Source organism: Hevea brasiliensis, chromosome 17, assembly GCF_030052815.1.
Source record: "Hevea brasiliensis isolate MT/VB/25A 57/8 chromosome 17, ASM3005281v1, whole genome shotgun sequence".
Lineage (NCBI taxonomy): Eukaryota > Viridiplantae > Streptophyta > Magnoliopsida > Malpighiales > Euphorbiaceae > Hevea > Hevea brasiliensis.
In genome coordinates, this window is record NC_079509.1 from 24,594,595 (window position 1) to 24,616,408 (window position 21,814).

Consider the following 21,814-nt stretch of genomic DNA (forward strand, 5'->3'; position numbering starts at 1 on the left):
GGGAAAGAGAGAGCAGAAAGAGAGAGGTTGAAAGTCGAGATGCAAAGGGGCATTTATGAGATTTTACATTTACTAATGGTAAATTGGGTGTAATTTTAACAGAAGGAATTTTTTTTGTTGATAAAATAATACCTCATGGACTAATTTCAAATTGAAAAAAGAGAGTTAACTGATTTGTAATTTTTGGCATATTTCATGGAGTAATTTGTAATATCTCCTAAAAAAAAATTTTTTTTAGCACTTTGAATTGTCAAAAGAGAATGATCACTACAATTTAAAGTCATCAATGGTCTATCGCCACAATATCAAATTTCAAAGGCTAAGAACATAGAACTTGCAATATTGAAGGAAAAATATGCTATGATGTAAAAGCTAGATACTGTAGAAATAATAGAGAAAAAGCAAGCTATTTAAATCAATATATATTAATTTTATTGTCTTCTTCAATATCAGCTACAACAAATCTCATCCTAACAATGAATAGAGGAAATACTAAATTGACAAAAGATTAAGATTAGCTTATTCATTCTTCAAATTTTCTTTCCCCTAAAACTTCCCCTATTTCCATCACAGTTGCTCTATGTTCCTTGTTATGGACTAGCTCCTTCAATGCCTTAAACTGTGTAGTGTTGTTGGATGGTCTCAATGTCAAGTCCCTTTAGCTTCACCACTGACTCAACATGCCCTTTCAATGTGTGAAGCTCCCTTAATCTGCAAAATTAAAAATTTTGAACTAAAACTATAACTTAATTCAGGCATAAGCATATACAGATATCATGAGAATGAAATTGCATAAGTGAATGGTTTGATACCCAACCTTGCTACTTCAGCACGCTTCTTAGCCTGCTCTGCAAGCTCTGTTAATTCTTTATAGGTAGCCTTGTCATGAGTTATACCATCTGCTTGTTGGAGACCACTAAGCGTACGTTGAGCAGCAGCCCACTGTGCTTCCCTCTCACCCTTTCCATAGTCTTTCTTGGTCGTGAAAGCAGTCTAAATTGATTAAAAAGGAAATTTTGTGAGGCAAAATTATTCATAAATAAAGAACTAGAAAAATATAAGATTTTTTATGTTGATGTTGCTTAGAAACCTTGTTCTGCAGCAGGTTATCCCAGGCCTTCCCAGTTAATGCAAAACGAATCATGAACTTAAGGATATCAAGAGGGATATAGGTGATAATACTGTAAAGCCATATTATTCCTGCCCAACCCCAACCAATGCCTTCAATTTTTGCAAAGCCCCAGCTTGCATATACAGCAATAATTGTAGCCACCTTCATTGAACAAGTTACATAGTTAGAGCATATCAACTAATGAAGAAAGCAAGACAACTATGGACAAGTTATTACCAATTGTGCTACCATGAAAGCGCTAACAAGTAGGAGACCAGGACGTTCCATGAAGGACCAACTCCTTGATCGAGTAACGAAGATGAGTGCTTGACTGATAATGCTTACTTGAAGGTAAAGAGCAGCTGTAAGCTCAGCATGTATACCTTTGATTGTCTTCACTCCGAATTTTTGCTGCAAAAAATAATATTTCAGTATTATGTTTTGTTTGTTTTTAATATAATACTCTCATATTTACAGTGATTCACTTACTGGGAAGAAGTCAGTGTCATGAGCAAGATAAAAGAATATCACAGTCATGATTGCCAGATAGGTTCCAAGAATAATGCCTGTGGCAAAAATTTCCTTCAGCTTCCAAGAGTCAGGCATAGGAGATGGCTTGACTCGGTCCTTGGAGATGGTCATAATGGTACCATCATTGAGAATAGCAATGATTAAGACCATGAATGGCGAGAAGTCGAATTTCCAAATAAGTGCAACGAGCATGAATCCCATCACAATACGAATTGTGATGGAAACAGCATAGATTGTGTAGTTCTTCATTCTTTGAAAGATGGCTCTACTTGTTAATACAGCACTAACAATCACACTTAATCCTGGCTCTGTCAAAACAATGTCTGAAGCACTCCTAGCAGCATCAGTAGCATCTGCCACAGCTATACCAATGTCTGCTTTCTTCAGTGCAGGGGCATCATTCACACCATCTCCTGTCATACCACAAATGTGCTTCCTCTCTTGGAGCTTCTTAACAATCTCATACTTGTGCTCTGATACACATTAGTTGAATCTCCATGAGACGACTCAAACATGATATCTTTATTGTAGTTGGAATAGCTAAAATTGAAATCTCATTACCAGGAAAGACTCCAGCAAATCCATCAGCCTTCTCAATGAGCTCATCCACTGGAATGCCTGCAATTGACTCATCCTTACAATCACCAAGGAGGGAGGATGATGGATACATGTTAGTGCCCATGCCAAGCCTTCGACCAGTCTCTTTGCCAATAGCAAGTTGGTCACCAGTTATCATCTTAACATTGACACCAAGGTCAAGGGCTCGACGAATAGTCTCTGCACTGTCATGCCTTGGAGGATCAAAGAGAGGCAAAAGACCCACAAACTCCCATGGTCCTCCTGTGCTTTCCTTGGTCTTCTCTGGAACAATCTGTGAACAAGAGAAAGGAAAGGCACATTATAATTCAATTATTCTTGTCTAGCTAAGTAATTTTTCTAAAAGAAATAACATATCTACCTGACGAGCAACAGCAAGAGATCGAAGGCCACGGTCAGCAAAGTTGTCTATGATTTTGTGGGCCTTTTCCTTCACCTCCCCCATGGGTTCACATAGATCAATAATCTGGCATTTAAATAGAAACTTATTGTTTAAGATTGTCTCACCAAGCGTTAGTCTTCAAATGCAAGATGCCAGAAAAATTTACCTGCTCAGGAGCCCCCTTACTGCATCTATGCCAATCACCATTGTTGTCAATGTAAGTGATTGCCGTGCGCTTGTCCACAGGATTAAAAGGCAAGAAATGCACCTCGGTAAGTCCTGCCCTTGCCTAAAAAGCTCACAATGAAGCAAAAGAGTAAATATCTTAGCATAAGAAAATATGGATTAACATAAACCACTAGTGTTCATAAGAAGTTGTTTGAATACGTACCTCCTTAGGATCGCTCAACATCCCAACAATTGAAGCATCAATTGCATCCTGGTTTTCAATTCTAGAAGCCCTGGCAGCAAGTAATACAACAGTGTCCTTGTCAATGCCATTGGCAAACACCTGCAATTATCAATAACTCAAAAATAGGTATCAAACGTTATGCTCATAAAACTTTTCCTATTCTTTGGTCCTCTTGAAAGACTTGGCTTAAATCACTAACCTCAATGAGGTTCTTATCAACTGTAAGCTTGTTAAGGGTAAGAGTACCGGTCTTATCACTACATAAGACATCCATTCCAGCCATTTCTTCAATGGCAGTCATTCTCTTGGTAATGGCACCTTGCTGTGACAGACGGTGAGACCCAATAGCCATTGTCACTGACAAGACTGTAGGCATGGCAATTGGGATACCTCCAATGAGAAGTACCAAAAGGTTGTCAATACCCTCTCTGTAATTCCTGTGCTGGATTGGGTACATGATTATAATTTCGATTGCCATACCTACCGCAATTGAGCAGATACAAAAGTTACCAATGGCAGTCAACACCTAATAATAGAGTGAGTGAGAAGTGAGATTGACAGAACAATATGTAAACAATCAAAATGTACATTATTTTTAGTGAAAAATTACTATACCTTCTGAAAGTGACCAACATTATTAGTGCTGTCAACCAAGTGAGCTGCCTTGCCAAAGAAGGTATGAACACCAGTTGCAATAACAACAGCCTCAATCTCACCTTGTTTGCAAGTTGAGCCAGAGAAAACCTCGTCACCAGGATGCTTCGTGACAGGAAGGGACTCACCAGTAAGGGCAGACTGATCAATCTTGAGTGGATCTCCCTCCATGAGACGAGCATCAGCTGGGATGATATCCCCCAACTTAATGCTAATCATATCACCTGGAACCAAAATTGATGCATCTTGTTCACTCCATTTCCCATCTCTCAGCACCTAGAAAAGAATACATTATATGAGTTGCTAACAAAATAAAGAAGCAATCAGCATGAACAAAAACAAACGCAAAAAGAATGTACCTTGGTTTTAGGGGCTAGACCAGCCATCAAAGCAGCAGCAGCATTTCCTGCATTGTTTTCTTCAATGAAGCTAATGGTGGAGTTAATGACAAGCAATACAATAATTCCAAGGAAGTCTTGCCAATCTGGTGGTTTGCCTCCTCCATTTGCCAAAACAATGGCCATGATAGCTGCTGACTCCATGACCCATGATAGAGGATTCCACATGAAACCCAAGAACTTGAGGATTTTGTTCTCCTTTTTCTCCTCAAGCTTGTTAGGCCCAAAGATTTGAAGCCTTTTCTCACCTTCATCTGTTGTCAATCCCTCTTTTGTACATTTTAGCTGCTGAAAGACTTCCTCAACAGGGATATTCTCCTACACAAGTGCACATGTAAATACAACAATTAATATTTATATAATGAGTTTCAACAAGCTTTAGCTTAATAATATTATTAGAATCATTTTAACATTCAAGGGATTTCCTTACAAGATCAATATTCTCATTTTTTATATGTTCCAGGGAAATGTCTGCCATAGTTAAACACAAGAAAAGCTCAAACAAGAAGAAATACGAAAGCTCCCAGCAAACTTATTAATTTGCTTAGTAGGGATACAAGGAGCTTGGGTGGAGCCGTGGAGGGGGCCTCTTCTAATAGGCCTCCTCGTTGTCCATAGGTCTAGTAGAAAAGAGACAACCAAGAAAGGAATATAGAGGAAGAAATAGAGTTGTATCTGAAGAAAATTTAGAAGAAGACAGACCATTGTTGAAAGATTATTTCTTGCTTTATAAACAACCTGTGTGGAGGAAGCAATGAAAGCTCGAGCAGTTCGGGTATGTTAGTTTTCCCTTTGTGGCTTGCCAAAGTCTCCGGCCTTTGGTGGTGGTGATGATACTAGTAGGAAATTTAGGATGCCAACTCAAAATTGACGGTGGTCAATGTTTGATTCTTCCTGTGACTCATTATCATACAGGTAAAAATTATTCAACCATTTTTTAACTTTCGATCCTATTCAATTTCTTTCTTAAATTGTTACTGTCAACTAATTTAAATGGTATTGTATCTTCGTAGATTTTTTTTTTTCCTTTTTTAATTAAAATTTATGATTTTATGAAAGCGACGAAAAAAATCCAAATCTGAGTCACCAACTTTCTGTTTTTGGCAATAATCAAGAATATTAATATATGAATATTTATAATTAAAAAAAATTATTTAGACATAATTTCTCGTATACTTAAAATATAAATATATAAATTTTTAATTTTGACTAATATATATTTATTTTAAATTAACAATAAACGAACAATTTCAAACAAGGCAGCTCAAAGAACCATATGAACCCTAAAAATGGCACCACCGAAACCCATTTTCTTTCTTTTTTCCTTTTTTTCAGTTCGTTTATTCGTCCATTGACTTGCAAAACTGGCAATTTTCAAAACCCAGCGTCTAGTAATTTATTTTAGTAACATAATTAAGCAGCAGCAGCCTGCAGGATGAGCAATTCATAAACTAGTAACGTTTTTATTTGTTACAATTTAAGAACCTAAAATAATCAATACGATGTTAATATTCTATATTTAAATGCTGTACAATCACGCATACGTACAATGAATTTAAAAATTGTAAGATCAAAATTTTCGAATTTGGCCTGTCCTTCAACAATTTCACCTACTTGTTTTCATTTTAATACACCAAATTGGGGCCCATAATCAATTTTCTTTAAAAAAAAAAAAAGAGAACAATTATTAAAGAAATGCTACCAAACCATTTTGAAAGACAGTTTGGTACAAAATTGTAGTAAACATTATTAGTTTTTTTCCTGGATATTACATGTTCTTGAGTTCTCTAGATTCCACATTTCATTTGCAATACGTACGAGGCAAGTCTAAACAACAAAAGAGAGATCAAATGAGAAGTTCAAGAAATAAACAGACAACTCTCAACATTTTGAGACAGCCAAAAAACCCTCCTCTCCCTTCCCCTTCCACGAACTATTCAAGAAAATTAATACACACACACAGCAGTTAAAGATTATTCTACACAGACTCTTTTCTATCAACAACTTGACTAATCTTTTCCCCATCTATAACTGCCAGAAAAGTCACGACAGATCAATGTTTTTCATCATCATGAAGCTATTAATCGTCATTGACTACATCCAACTCTACTTTGATGACTAGCACCATGTGGCAGCTTTAGAGAGTACCACGTGGACAAAACAGGATCGAACTAGAACCGAACATATCGTTGAACTGTTCCAAAACTGGCTCGAACTGGAAAAATCCAGTCCATTTCTGGGTCAACCCCTCCCTAATCACTGAACCGCTGGTTCCAGCCCCGGACTGGACCAGTGGTCAGGCCTACATTCACCTTTCAGAACATATTCGGCTTATGGCTGCTGACCTCCAACTGTACCAATGCCCCAATTAGAATCTAATGAAGTTCCATATAAACCTACCATCTGCTCCCCAAGGCTCAACTTTCTTTTCCAAAAGACTAAGACGCCCGATTCACAAGAAAAAATTCAACTATAACACTTCTACATTAATTCAACCTATAAAGACCTCTTCTAGCTCCATAAATCAATTAAAGTATTTGTTTTTTATCTTCCAATAGTGGAAAGAAAGTTTTCCTACAAGCATATTATTAGAAACCTAAAACAATAAGACCTGATAATTGCTCCAAAAACTACAAACATGCTAAAAACAAGATACCTTCAGTATTGGAATAAAATTTCATGTTTAGACTCAAACAGCTTTTCTTCCAAACCACACTATTAACAATCACAAATCCAAGTATAGAGTAAGTTCAACAGGCAGAACAACCAAATTCAACAACCAACAAAAAAAAAACATAGAAAAATAAATAAACAAAAGACAAACACATCATAATATGATATTAAAGAGCAACAAAATCTAACCCCTCAATTAAAATATCAAAATAAACAGAAAATTAAACAACAATCCCATTAAAATCCCATCTAAACAACTCCTCTAGAAGTTCCAAAACGTGAACTCTAGTTTCAAGTCTTGCAAAATCAAACTTAAATATTAAAAACACTTTAGAAGAGTTCAAAATTAAATCAGCTCTTCCACCTCAAAACCCTAGCTTAGTGCGGCGCCAGTGCCTGCGCTTCGCATTGTACCTGCACGAAGAGCTCCTAAAAATAAGCATTGATGAACATATACTGCCGCAAAAAACCAAGAATTGAAAAACATTATGTACCTAATGGTGTTATCAGTTCTCATGCGGATCCAGTGAGGGATGGGCCTGTTCTGCCTCATCTTCTTCGCCAGCTTCTTCTTGATGAGAAAGGTCTTGTGTGACGGCTACAAATCACACACACCATATCAGAACAGAACGAGCATAGATCTAAGTTCATACATGCGAGAGAGAGAGTGAGTACCATTTTCACGACTTAGGAGCTTGGAGGCTGACGGCTCAAGCTGCGACTGGAAACCCTGGCGATGGAAACCTAGAATGCAAATTTTGGTAATTTTATGGCAATGAAGGAACAACGACACCGTTTATGGCCGCGATGAGGCTTGGACCAAATTATGGGCTTGCAAAAGCTGGATGTAAGGTCCATACAAAACATCAAATTGTTCTTTTTTTTTTTTTAATTAACGATTAGAATAATAAAATTAAAAATTAAATGCAAAAAAATTATAAAAATTAACTTTTAAGTATTAATAAAATAAATAATAGAAATTTAATATTTAATATTTAATATTTAATATTTAAATTTGAAAGTATTGAATAAAAAAGTTTAATATTTATGACTTTTATTTTAAATGGAACATTTTAGTTACCATTTTAAGATATTTTAATTTAATTAAAATTTTTAATTGATATATAAATAAACATTATTAAAGATATTTCAAATAAAAAATGCTTTTTTTATTTTAAGCACCCCCTAACTTGTGAAAGTTGATTCAATGAATTAATGATCCAGGCACCAAATAAAATTAGGATTTTAATTAAATCAGATAAACAGTGCAAAAAAACTCGCTTTAATTAGTAATTTGTGTAACTGAGATTGGTTGACTCATTGATGTGATCAATAAAAAGTGAATTAGCCCATAATTTATGGGCCATCAATCAAAACTCTGCCCTTAAAATTTTATATAAATCTTTGGTAAAAGGCTTATATTAGTATCAATACTACTTAAATTGTTTTGGAGTCTAGATAAACTATTTAAATTTTAGAAAAGATTAAATAATTTTTTTTTAAATTTTAAAAGTAGATTAAATAAACCTCTTTTATTATTTTTGAACAAATATACCTCTAACTTTTAAAAATAGATTAAAAAAAAAGACAATTATAATTTATCTCTAATATAAATCTAATCAAAACTGTACATAAAAGAACTTCTAATCTATGATGTCCTTATCAATAATCTTGCATATCTAATTTACAACATCTTGGTAAGTATTTGCTACATCCTTAAGCATATTAATCTACGAGGTCCTCATTTGCAATCCTACACATCTACTTTGTAACATTTTGGTAAGTATTTGCTAAATCTTAGTAAGTATTGATAAGTTGTTATTTGCCAAATAATTCAAGAAACTTTTATATGAGTTCAAGAAACTTTTATATATAAGCTTCTTGAATCATTCTATAAAAAAGGGATAAATTTTAATAACTATCCCTGAGCTTATATGGTTGTAACACTATAGTCCTTAAACTTTAAAACGTAACATAAAACCCCCTAAACTTTCAAAATTTGCACAGTAAAATCCCTTTAACTTTTAATTATTGATTTTTCAGTTGAAAGCTGATATGAACAGGTCCCGCATGACTCTTAGTCAACATTTTTCTCTTCTCTCTTATTTAAATTGTAAAATTATTCTCTCTGCACCTGAAAAATCATTCTGTTTACATTGAGAAAAATGATTTAATTTACACATAACTAGAGAGAGAAAAGAGAAATATTGACTAAGCTCCGCGCTAGATGTAACACCCTAGGCAAATCCCACATCGGCAAAACACGGGAGAGATGCTGGGTTTATAAGTTGGCGGTTCATAAACCCTAGTAACGCATTTTAAAACCATGAGGGCTTCGGCTTAGAGTGGACAATATCACTAGTGGGCCAGGCCATTAACACCATAGGCAAATCTCACATCGGCAAAACACGGGAGAGATGTTGGGTTTATAAGTTAGCGGTTCGTAACCCCTAGTGACGCGTTTTAAAACCGTGAGGGCTTCGGCCCAGAGCGGACAATATCACTAGTGGGCCGGGCCGTTACATTTGTGGTATCAGAGCTGGACTCCCTCTAGTACGGTGTATGGTGTGAGGATGCACCAGGCGGAAGCTGGTGGGCTTGTCACTACCCAGGGATGGGGTTGGGACGCGCTTATTCAACCAACTACGCACTAGGGTGGAAACTTCGTGTCCCACATCAGAAATAGGAAGAAAAGATTTGGGCCATATATGTGGGAGTCTTCCTCATCTGGTTAGCGCGCTTTTGGGAATGAAACCTCCCAAGGGATAAATCCGTGAGGCCCACGAGCCAAAGCGGACAATACTGACTGGAGAAGGATTCGGGCCGTTACATTTGTGGCATCAGAGCCGCTCTGCGTGCAACCTTGAGCGATGGTGGGGCAAATCTCAGTGAGGACGCTGAGTCCCATAAGGGGGGTGGATTGTAACACCCTAGGCAAATCCCACATCGGCAAAACACGGGAGAGATGCTGGATTTATAAGTTGGTGGTTCGTAACCCCTAGTGACGCGTTTTAAAACCGTGAGGGCTTCGGCTCAGAGCGGACAATATCACTAGTGGGCCGGGCCGTTACATTTGATAGTGGGTCGGGCCATTACATTTGATTACAAATGTAATGACCCAGCCCACTAGTGATATTGTCCGCTCTGAGCCGAAGCCCTCACGGTTTTAAAACGCGTCACTAGGGGTTACGAACCTCCAACTTATAAACCCAGCATCTCTCCCGTGTTTTGCCGATGTGGGATTTTCCTAGGGTGTTACAATCCACCCCCCTTATGGGACTCAGCGTCCTCGCTGAGGTTTGCCCCACCATCGCCCAAGGTTGCACGTGGAGCGGCTCTGATACCACAAATGTAACTGCTCGACCCACTAGTGATATTGTCCGCTCTGAGCCGAAACCCTCACGGTTTTAAAATGCATCACTAGGGGTTACGAATCTCCAACTTATAAACCCAGCATCTCTCCCGTGTTTTGTCGATGTGGGATTTGCCTAGGGTGTTACACTAGAACTGTTCAAGTCAGTGTCTACCTAAAAAACCGAAAATTAGAGGTTAGAGAGATTTTACTCTGTAAAATTTAAAAGTTGAAGGGGTTTTATGTTACATTTTTAAGTTGAGAGACTATAATGTTATACTAGATAAGTTCAGGGACGATTGTTAAAATTTATCCTATAAAAAAATAACTTATCAATATGTTCAAAGATGTAGCAAATTTTTATTAGGATGTTATAAATCAGATGCACAGTATCACTGATAAGGCTCTGTGCACTAGAAGATTTTTGTCCATAGCTTTGGCTAGATTTACATTAGAGGTAAATTATAATTTAGTCTTTTTTATCTATTTTTAAAAAGTTAAAGGGTTTAATTGTCCACAAAATAATAAAAGAACTTATTTGATCTATTCTTAAAATTTGAAAGACTTATTTAATCTTCTTTAAAACTTGAAAGGCTTAATTGGACCATGAAACACTTTAAGGACTTATGTGACTATTTAACATAACTTTAAGAGTCTAAATAGGTCTTTTACCTAAATCTTTTTATAAAATAGTTAGGTCCAAAAAAATTGAACCATTAAAAATCTTTTTATTTGGGCAAAAGGCCTATTTAGGTCATTTAAGTTATGTCAAATAGTTACATAAGTCTTTAAAGTGTTTCAATGTCCAATTAAACCCTTCAACTTTTAAAAAAGATCAAATAAGTTTTTCAAATTTTAAAAAATAGATCAAATAAGCTTTTAACTTTTAAAAATAGATTAAAAAAAACTAAATTATAATTTGCCTATAATATAAATCCAACCAAGGTCTTGTGTGAAGTCCTTATCAGCAATTATGTGTGTCTTGGTTGTAGCATCTCGGTGGATATCTGTTGCATCCTAGAACTAATTGATAAATTGTTATTTACCGAATGGTTTAAAAAGTTTCTATACAGAAACTATGACGAAGATAATAAACCCATAAAGAAGCCTTTTATTAATTTGCTCTATGATGCAGCAGATACTTACTAAGATATTGTAAATTAGATACGCAGAATTACTAATAAGAACTCTGTGCATTTGAAGATTTTCATACACAACCTTGGTGGATTTATATTAAAGGCAAATTATAATTCACTCTTTTTCATCTATTTTTAAAAGTTAAAGGCCATATTTGTTCCTAAAATAGTAAAGGGGTTTATTTGATTTATTTTATATTTTGAAGGACTTATTTGATCTCTTTTAAAATTTAAAAGGCTTGTTTGGATCTTGAAATACTTTAAAGACTTATATGAATATTGGCCCATACTTTAAGGCTAAAATAGGCCTTTTGCCTTTTATTTATACAACAAATTTTATAAAATATTATATTATTTATTTATTATTTTTAATATATTTAATATTTCATAGCTATTAAAAAATATTTATTCATTTATATAAATATTTTTATGAATTACTTTTTGGAAAAACATATCTAATAACAACATTTAAAATTTGAATATTGTTATGTAAAATTCAAAAACGCCATTAAAATCTATATGTAAATACAACCTAATAAATATTGAAAGTTTAATTTTTAAAATAACTCAAAATTAATTAATTGAACATATTTATTTATATTAATAAGATTTACATTTAATTAATTTTTAGTCAATCATTGGTTGAACTAATGACTCGTTGACCCAGACCCTTCATTGAATCAAGCTTCGAATCAAATTTAATAATATTATTTTAATGTATTTATGATTGAACATAGGTTATAATTTTTCAGTATATTCCCCTCAAAGGAATTAAACATTGAAAGGGAGTTTGGTCCCCTCAAAGGGTCACCTCCATTCCATACCCTATAGCCTATGTAAAATAAATTTTCAATATGTTCCACCTTCAGGGGATCTTATCTTTTTAAACTTTAAGCTTTATAGTATTTATACCTGAGGATTTCTCTTATGATTGATTTAGTTGTCTCATGAGATGGAATGTTGCAATGAGGTTGCTATTCTCCTAACTACAAGTTCAATCCTGGAATAATCCTTAGGACAGTTTGTTAAGAACTGTGTTTGTATTGGAGTAGCTGAACATGCATTAGAAGACATTGGATTTAGTACAAAATCAAAATTTATTTGATGATGTGCAGAGGTTTCATTAAATTGGGTGAGGATAATATCCTTTCACTATAATTAGGAGATTGCGGTGCTAAAGCTTTGGTCAAACTAGAAGATCTTAATTTTTGACGCTCAGTGAATGAACCTAATATTTTGGACATAACTATCACTTTTATCCTTTCATTAATGGTTGTGCTTCTTAATTTTATCATGCTTAGTGATGAAGTCCTATAACACAATTTGTGCTCTCTCTCAACACTAGTTGCCTATTTAAATTCTCTCTCTCCTCTCTCTTCTTTTTCCCCTTATGAGCTATTTAGGGTGACCACCAATGAGGGTTTTTCTTTTTTTATTTTTTACAAGTATTTATCTCTCCCCATTTTCCTTTTTATGTTTTTTATATTTTTTTTTAGTTTTTCTCAATAATCTCTAGATTTGTATTCTTTTTGAAACACATTTGTGTTTGTTCTTAGATCATCTGAGATTTGTCTCTTATCCTTTGGGAGGATTTATTATCTTCTCTTTTGTGAGGATTTAGTATTTCTTCGTTTAAGATAATTTGTTATTTCCTCCATTGCAATGATCTGTTTTTTTCTTTTTTTATTATGGAGTAGTTAGGTGCTTTATTTTGTTATTTGTGTAGGAGTGCGATAATAGGAAATACAGAGTTTCTCTTCATGAGGATATCAAAAGTTTGCCAGTTTTCAGATTGAACTCGTAGAAAGACCATGGAGTCGAATAGACCACCGGGTGGAACATATTTCCCGCCGAATGGCCAACTCAAATGCTTTGTCATTATGATCAAGTCCTTCAAATCAAGATAATTGCTATTATCTTTTGTACAAGTGATTTATTTTAAATTTACTTATATAAAATTATAGTAGTATGAATTTTTGTTCTTCAAATTTGTATTCTATCTCCATTTAATGAAATCTCTTTCTTTTATTTTTTTTAAAAAATTATCTCCATTTTAACTGTCTTGAGAGATGCAAGATTCTATGATTTTCAAGATTCTTTGTTAAGTTCAATAGAGTCTAGTCTATGCACTAATTGTAACATCCCCACTGTACGTATTCTGTACGTTTTGTTGCTCCAGTGGCCAAATAACAGTCCAGGCAAGTCAGGATGTCTGAAACTACACTTCGGTGATAGTGAACAGACATATAATGATGAAATAAATAAAAAGAAAATACAAGAAAAATCAAAGAAAAATCAAAGAGAGAAAATGAAACTAAGTTAAAAGAGCCGGCACCGCAGTAATGGGTGACCGCAGCGGGAGGCCGTTGCCGACCCTAGGACCGCGGGGAACCCTCAGAATTTAATTTTGGGACATAAGTAAAGGTCTATTGAAATATAATTGACACTAGAATTATCAAAGAAAAATTAATAAATTAGTACAAAGAAAAATGAAAAATCGAGAATCAGACAAAAATCGGTGTTATCGAAAAATTGGGAATATAACCCGAAGTGGGGTATTTTGGTCATTTGACACCAAGAGCTGCCTTTTGACCTCAATCTCCATTAAGAATAAATGATATTACACTTTAGAAATGACATGAAAAATTAAAATAGGATACAATGTGTAAATAGTAAAAGAATGGAGCTAAATGATCAAATAAGAAAACTTTGATTATTTAACCATTAAACTATTACCTAGTGCTCCACTAACTCCAGCCATGGGACACTTATCTAAGCCTTGGGACAGCTGAGTCATCATCTTCTTCATCCCACTTCACCTTGCCGAAATGAAGTTCACCATGGAAATCACCATGGCCGCCCCACATGCAACCTCCATGGGTGCATGATCAAGCCACCATTTCTACTTGGTTCCTTCATTAAAGCTTGCCTACTTACCTTGGAGAAGATATTGGCAATAAGAAAAACAAGATTTGGTGAAGTTTTGATAAGCTTCAAAAGTGGTAACTGTCCAAAACCTCTCCCTTGCTTTAGTAAACCTTGTGTTTAGGTTGAGGTGAGTATTTTGGCAAAGAGAAATGAAGAAAATCTTGAGAAATGAAATGGTCCATTTTTGGCAGCCATGATTATGTGTTGTATTTGAGTTTTTCTTACCTCTAATGGATGGAAATTATAATTGATTAACTCAAATGGAGGATGTAGTAAGTTAAAATCTAAGTATGTGCATGTAGTGCTTGAATTAAGGGTGTGAAATGGAACCTTAATACTTTGGGCAAACTGCCATGTTTGGCAGCCTATTAAATCATGAATTTGTGTGTGAATATGAAGTTTATTAATGAAATATACTAGTGTTAAATTGTGGACAGCATGTGTAAGTGATATTGAAGTATGATTATGTTGAAGTGTATGTGTAATATTGATATTGAGATATGTTGAATTTTAGTGGTAGTGAATGTTGAACTTAATGGTGAATTGTGTGCATTGAGCACTTGAATGTTCTGCTAAAAAATTGTTGCTGGAATTGTGTATAATATATATATGGAAGTGTCATTGATTGAATATTGAAGTAATGAGGAGGAGAAGGAATATCAAATTGGAAGTGTATGTGTTTTGTGCAGGTTGTGTATTGATGGCAGTACCTATATTAGGTCATAAGTGTCAAACTGTAAACCCAATTGGTATGAGGCCAATGGGGGGTGAAACTAGACACCAAATAGGCCAACTTTCATGTAGAAATTTTGCCAAAATTCTGCCTAGAAACTGACCTTAAAAATGATCAAATCCGGAATTGCAACCTTGCAACTCAGATTTTTGACCATATGAATAGTAATCATTAGGATGACCATAACTCACACAAAACAGGTCCAATTGACCTGAAATTTTTACCATGGTTAGCTTAGACATAGAGCTACAATTCTTATGAAGACACCAAAGCCCAAAAATGACCAGAACCAAGTCAAATAGCTTGCACAATTTCGGGTACCAAAATTGCCAGAACTAAAAGTGACCTAAAATTGACCAAATTTTGCACTAAAGGTGTAATCTGTCCAGCTTTAGTAAATTGACCATATCTTGGTCTAAACAACTTAGAATGACCTGAAATTTTGCCCCGCTTGCAATAAGACATATAACTATAATTTTGCTTCTTTGACCATAAGCTAAAAACCAAGAGAAATAGGACTTTAAGCTAGACCAATCTAACACACAAAAATTGAGAATTTGACATTTACATACAATGATGCTTGAAGCAATTTGGCAATGAATGCCAACTTGTAAGAATGGTAAATTGCACTATATTGGCAGCATATTGAATTACAATTTGTGACATGTTGATGCCAGAAACAACTTATCCATAGTACCTAAAAAGGTCAACACATACATTGACTTATGAATTACATAATAGTTAGTAAACTCAAAAAAATTGATGAATTAAACAATTAATTTATAATATGCCCTAGTTTGCCTAGTTGACTAGTTTGGATAGGTTGGCATGCCAATAGGATTCTGACAGCTGTTTTGTAAATGGCTTCATGCCATATGTGTTTTTACAGCTTATTATGCCGTACTGTGATTTTAATAGCCTACGGCTATACATATTGTGTATTTATTCTTGGCTTATCGTCAGATTGACTATATGGCTTTTTAGCCATGCTATTTGCACACCGGGAGACACTTTGTGACCGATGGTGTGATGGCTCGAGGTACTAGGTACCCAATGCCAGTATATCCGTTTATCCAGTCTGGTCAGTATAAAGGCTACACGGGCAGTAATTCAAGTACTATTAAATTCAAATAGCTAAATCCAGTCTACTGACATACAACACCACCAAAATTTTGTAAACACTTTATTTACTTTATTTTAGTGTATATTTCTTTATATTTGGCACCACTAAGCAAAATTGCTTAGCGCGTTACTTTTGTAATGCGTAGGTATTAGAGACACAGCTGGGGAGCCCAGCAGACCTACGACCGGGTGAGACATCAGATCTGCACAGGAGTCCAGAGTCATCTGCACTGCATTGCATACATGGTAGGACTTAGAATATCTTGTATTTTGTACTTTTGTTGTATTTTTGAAATTCAGCCTTGTATTTTGTAATATTATGAAAGCTCTAAAGTTTGTAATATCTTGTACATATTAAATAACATGGAGATTTTCTGGATATATCTAAATTATTATGGACTGTATTATGGAACTGTTTAATGACTGTAAAAGTCTATTGACTTTACTGAGAAATAGAGACTATGAAATATCTGAGATTTTGATATTATCATATTAAACTATTTTCAACAGATTTAGAAGGACAGTTTGTCCGAAATACAGACGGCATCTTGCCAAATTTTTATTACCATTTTTGAAACACTGATTTTATCAAAGTATGAAAATAGTATCAGCATCATATAAATATTACATAAAAGACTTCTTAAAATCAAATTGAGTTCAGGAAATGAAATAATCACAGACTAGGTGTTCCGGCACGCCGTGTAGCACGCCTTGCTCGGCTATACTGTAAACGGGTGAGGGGTGTTACACTAATCCAATTTCTTTTAAATGTTATCCTAACCTAACTATTTCTTTGAATAATAGAAATTTGTTGGATAGTCTTGTTTAACAGATTAAAACTCATAATTATAAAATACTTCCTAGATCTATTCCTATTGCTTTGATTTTTAAAGTTCATTATAAAGCCATGATAACTGCTTTTGCCTCCAAAGCTCTTATTTACAAACAGAAAGGAGAAACCCTCCTCCTTCAAACTAACCTTACCAAAGCCAATGCTGTCATTCCAAAGTCTATTAAATGGGATGAAGTATGAATGGGTTTTGGAAGCATCCTCAAACCCCAAGCCTTTGTCTCCTCCAGGCCCCAATACATAACTAAAACAAATTGCCCAATTTCCTGATGGAAAAGTAAAACTATCTTTCACTGGAAAATCTACAAGCTCAAGAAGCTCATATGATGATGCTTCCTCAGAAACCATAGACATAAGAAGAATCTCAAGAATACCCTTTGTGATTAACCTGCCTGTCACTAGATTACCTTCTGTTATTAACTTTCTGACCACTCAAGAGCACTTTTGTCACACCTTACCCCTCTGTAAAGCATAACATGATCCTGTAGAATACCTAATAAACTATCGAACTTCACCTACAGATAACTCATTAAGTACACTACAAGGGATTTTAAAACCATTTACTTACTTTTTAGAAGTGGTGAGCATTTTTGGTAGGAATTAAAAACATTTAATTGAAGTTGATAAGCTATGCAAAATTTTTGTCCAATTTTATTTTTTCGCTAATTTTGGAAAAATTTCGGTAGAGTGCTAGCAGTATTTGCAAAAACCGAAAATTTTTACCTGTAGAAAAACACTTCCAATAATGCACTTCACCAAATCAACCACCAAAACTCTCAATCAAGACAAATCCATCCAATCTGTCACACCTTACCCCTCTGTAAGGCATGACATGATCCTGTAGTATACCTAATGAATTACCAACTTCGTCTACTGATAACCCATCAAATACACTACAAGGGATTTTAAAACTTTTCTTACTTCTTTTTTTTTACAGTGGTGAGCACTATTTACAAGTGTTAAAAAAACATTTTTTGAACTGAAGTGAAATAGCTAACACATTTGAATTATTAGTAATTTCTGTAAAAATTTTGGCGGAGTGCCATCTGTATTTTGAATAAAACAGTTCTTCAAAAATCTGTAAACAGCACTTTAAATATATTTCTCAATCTCAACTCCAATATTTGATTAACTCAATATGTTTCTCAACTCAAATCCACAGTAATTTTTCAGTATTTTCAAAGCTGAGATAAAAGAAATATAGTACAAATTTTACAACTTCAAGGTACAATTTTAAATTTACAACTGCTCAAAACCAAGAACATTATATACATACAGTGAACATACATTACAATATAAAATGCAAAATATGGTATACTCAATGATCTCTCACTGAAACACTAGCAGCCTAGTCTCATCGCTCATCGCCTGCTTCACTGCGACAAAGAATGTAAAGCTATCGCTGAGTAAAATTTACTCAGTGGTGCACAATAACAATTTGAAATGCGATACATAAATCTTTTATTGATAATTCACAAATCAAATAGTTCACAATTCCATTTCAAAATTTATAAAGTTCATATAACACAAATTTAATCAAATAACTGAATAATACAGTTTTGCCAATCAATAATACCATTTGATAAAATAACTGAATAATACAGTTTTGCCAATCAATAATACCATTTGATCAAATAACTAAATAATACAGTTTTGCAAATCAATAACACAATTTAAATGCTGCACAATTACATTTCACAAATTATCAAAGCTCATTATAGAAAAATTTTGAGTCAAATAATTTAATAAACACAGTGTTGCCAATTCATACACAACTTAAGCCATGACACAAAATTTCCGATCAATGCCGTGTTGTACACCACGACAAAGCAATCTACAACTCCACTAATCGAAATCAATGAGGGAGGTGGCTAGCTAGCTAATGAGTACTCATCCGATCTACAACCTCAACTGGTAAACCAGAGAGAGAGGAAAATAATCACACTAACCCCAGACTGATAAGTCAAAGAGGGAGGAATATAATCACACTCACCCCATAAATGGAGGAGGAACATAGTAACAGTGTCATGCCAAGTGTGAATCAAAATAATTCCAAATCACAATATTTAAATATTTCATACAAACCACAAATCATATTTTATCTCAAAATTTCCATTTTCAAAGTAGGCAACTGTAACATCCTCACTTTAGCTAGTCAGATACCATCTGCTCCGGTGACTGTTGGTCCCATACTAGAACGTTCGGAAAAATATTTAAACTAAAGTCAGGAACCATAATTAACTCAAATATTAATAAGAAAAATATAGGAAAAAATTTTTGAAATAAAATACAACCAAGTTAAACGAGCCGGTGCCCAAGCGATGGGTAACCAGAGGGAAGTTGCGGTTCTCGCAACGAGGAGCCCTAGACCCGGGGAAAAATTCATAAAATAATTTTTGGGACTCTAGAGAAGGGTCATTGAGGTTCCTATGGCATTAGAATGCCAAGAAAATATTTAGAAAAATTTTTCAATCGGTACAGACAATTTTGACCCGTTAAGCCAAACGGAGGGCATTTTGGTCATTTCGCCTTCAGAGACGATTTTTGGCCGACTTGTCCAGTTAAGTAAATAATTATTATGACACAAAATGTGAATAAACATTACTAAAAATTAAATTGAAAATGAGTAGAGATGAAAAGAAAAGAAAATGAAAGAAAATACCAAATAATGACATCATATGATGTCATTAAAAACCTATCCGCCAATCACAATTTGTTTAACTCATTAAAAGAGATAAAAGTGACCAAAAATTTGAAAAAACAATCTGCATCTTCAACCTTTGGGCAGCCTAAAAAACGTTGAGAGAGAGAGAGAGAAGAGGTTCCACCATTAAAGCTCCCTTAAGCTTCATTTCCCACTTCAAACCACCTCAAAACCTTGTCCTCCCTTCACTAAAAATTTCCCTTACCACTAGAGCAAGACTTGGGCAGCAATTAGAAGAAGAGAAAGTGGAAGAAAGTGAGGTGTGAACAAGCTTAGAAAATCACCAAAGAGGTTAGTGCCATAACCTTTGCTTTTACATCTTTCTAATCATGAATTTGAGCTAAGTTAAGTTAAAAATTTGACAAAAATTGAATTAATGAAGCATGGTTATATTCCATGAAGTTTTGGCAGCCTTGAAATGAGTTAGGGTTAGGAGAAATCTTTGGTTTAAAGTGACATATTGCTGCCCCTCTTATAAATTATATGATTAGTATAGCAAATTAGGAGTGTGATGCATGAATTGGAGGCTTGGTCAATTAGGGTTAGGGTTTTGGAGAGAAACTTGGACCTTGTTTAGGTAATGGTGAATGAACATTTTAATGGTCAATTAGTGACCATTTGAGGCAAGTTAATCATAATTTGAAGTGAGCTAATGCATGGCGAAGTGAAATGTGCAGGCTGCCTAGAGACAGCAGCAATGAGGCTGTGATTCCAGCCCACTTAGACAGCCATAACTTTGGCTGTATAGGTTCAATTGGTGTTTGGCCAATTGGACATAAAACTAGACTTATAATGGCACATTTTTGCTGAAGAAATCATGCCCAAAAGACCAAAGCAAGAGGACCAAAAGTTGGCCCCAATCCGGATACCCTGCAAACTGATTCTGCAGAATGACCAAACTGTTCATTTGGCCATAACTCACTGTAGATATGGTCAATTGACCTGAAATTTTTACAGCAACAAGTTAAGACATATACAAACAACTTTCATGAAGAAACCTACCCCAAATTATGACCAGAACCTATCCAACAAGGCAGTGGCATTACTGTTCATGGTACTGTAGATTTGGTAAATTCTGCAGAATTGAAATCCGGCCAGCTGTGGTTTTTGGACCATATATAGAGCTACAAAACTCCAAATGGAGTGATTCAAAAAAGGAAATTCAACTAGACAAAATAAGGAACAACTTTCATGTTTACCATTTCCTCAAATTTCCACTGCAACAGGACCCAATGGAACAGTAAAATTGGGTCACAAAAACTGAAAATTCTGCCCTCTTGGTTTTAGATTTGGAAATGGATTTTGTGGTTAATTCCAACAAGTTTTAAATGTAAAATGTGGTACATTGGGAGTGCTAAAACCAATATACCTATTTTCTATCCAAAAGTCAACATTTTTATTGACCAATGAGGTGAATAGTGACACCAAAACTTGAAATTCAAATGTGAAATTAGAAATGCATTTAGGGGACTTTAAATTGCAATTGGCAATTAATACTAGCAAATGTAAAACTCAAAATGTGGGATCTTGGTGTAATTAGAATTAATATATCCATTAAGTATAAAAAAGTCAACATTTTGGTTGACTAGTAAGGTGAATAGTAATCAAAATGATTAGTAAATTAAGATGAAGACCTAGAACCAATTCTAAGCTTAAATGCTTAGAATTGTATGAAAAATGTGGACTATGCATCCTAGTCAAAATTGTTAAAAAGAAATTAAGGCCATAAATTTGAAATCCATGAAATATTTATGGATTACTTGAAACATGAAAAATAAGTCACCTAATTGATATGAATAGATAGTTAGGGCTTATATGCCCATCACAATGGAATTCATAAAATATTAATAACTCAACTTGAAATATAAAATTTGCAATTACATAAGTAGATTCTTGAATGTATACATGAGAAAAGGAAAAATGTTTTGAATACAATGGTACATGTGAACCACTGTTTAGAATTGTGATTAATGTGAATAACATAAAGAATGAATAAATGAACCATATTAATGCATGAATGAGACATTAGTTCTCATTATTGTAGAAAGGAGAAGTATTTTGAGTACAATGGTATAAAAAGGATAATTGATGTGAATTGTGATCATATAAATGATCAAATGAATGTATGAATTATAATTGAAATTTATTATGAAATAATGAAGTCATAAAACACAATATATTAATGTTTAATGATATTATGTGCCCTTGTATTGCCTAGACATGTGTGTCAG

The 21,814-nt window shown here is 34.4% G+C and overlaps 2 protein-coding genes across 4 annotated transcripts; both read right to left on the bottom strand.

Moving 5' to 3' along the window:
• Positions 1 to 407: 407 nt before the first annotated feature.
• On the bottom strand, positions 408 to 6,748 carry LOC110669433 (ATPase 8, plasma membrane-type). 3 transcript variants are annotated; one of them, XM_021831104.2, is made up of 13 exons: positions 4,516 to 6,748; positions 4,047 to 4,403; positions 3,649 to 3,963; positions 3,233 to 3,559; positions 3,013 to 3,132; positions 2,788 to 2,910; positions 2,601 to 2,705; positions 2,204 to 2,513; positions 1,601 to 2,115; positions 1,349 to 1,522; positions 1,091 to 1,273; positions 818 to 993; positions 408 to 711 (listed from the first exon to the last, which is right to left on the bottom strand). In XM_021831104.2, exons 1-13 carry the CDS (start codon positions 4,561 to 4,563, stop codon positions 615 to 617), a joined length of 2,850 nt encoding a protein of 949 aa, XP_021686796.2. In that variant the 5' UTR covers positions 4,564 to 6,748; the 3' UTR covers positions 408 to 614. The 3 variants fall into 3 exon arrangements, with proteins under 3 accessions (XP_021686796.2, XP_021686798.2, XP_021686797.2); XM_021831106.2 differs by lacking the exons at positions 4,047 to 4,403; positions 4,516 to 6,748 and having other exon boundaries at positions 3,233 to 3,513; positions 3,649 to 3,768; XM_021831105.2 differs by lacking the exons at positions 408 to 711; positions 818 to 993 and having other exon boundaries at positions 1,387 to 1,522.
• Positions 6,749 to 6,889: 141 nt separating this feature from the next.
• On the bottom strand, positions 6,890 to 7,591 carry LOC110669435 (60S ribosomal protein L39). Its single transcript, XM_021831108.2, has 3 exons — positions 7,434 to 7,591; positions 7,253 to 7,356; positions 6,890 to 7,172 (listed from the first exon to the last, which is right to left on the bottom strand). Exons 1-3 carry the CDS (start codon positions 7,434 to 7,436, stop codon positions 7,124 to 7,126), a joined length of 156 nt encoding a protein of 51 aa, XP_021686800.1. The 5' UTR covers positions 7,437 to 7,591; the 3' UTR covers positions 6,890 to 7,123.
• Between the last annotated feature and the right edge of the window lie 14,223 nt (positions 7,592 to 21,814).

Coding starts and splice junctions, on each gene's coding strand:
- LOC110669433 (XM_021831104.2), bottom strand. CDS start 4,563: ATGGCAGACATTTCCCTGGAACATATAAAAAATGAGAATATTGATCTT. Junction 3,133..3,232: donor TTGATAAGAACCTCATTGAG/GTTAGTGATTTA, acceptor TGATAATTGCAG/GTGTTTGCCAATGGCATTGA. Junction 712..817: donor AAGCGTGCTGAAGTAGCAAG/GTTGGGTATCAA, acceptor TTAATTTTGCAG/ATTAAGGGAGCTTCACACAT.
- LOC110669435 (XM_021831108.2), bottom strand. Junction 7,173..7,252: donor AGAACTGATAACACCATTAG/GTACATAATGTT, acceptor CTCTTCGTGCAG/GTACAATGCGAAGCGCAGGC.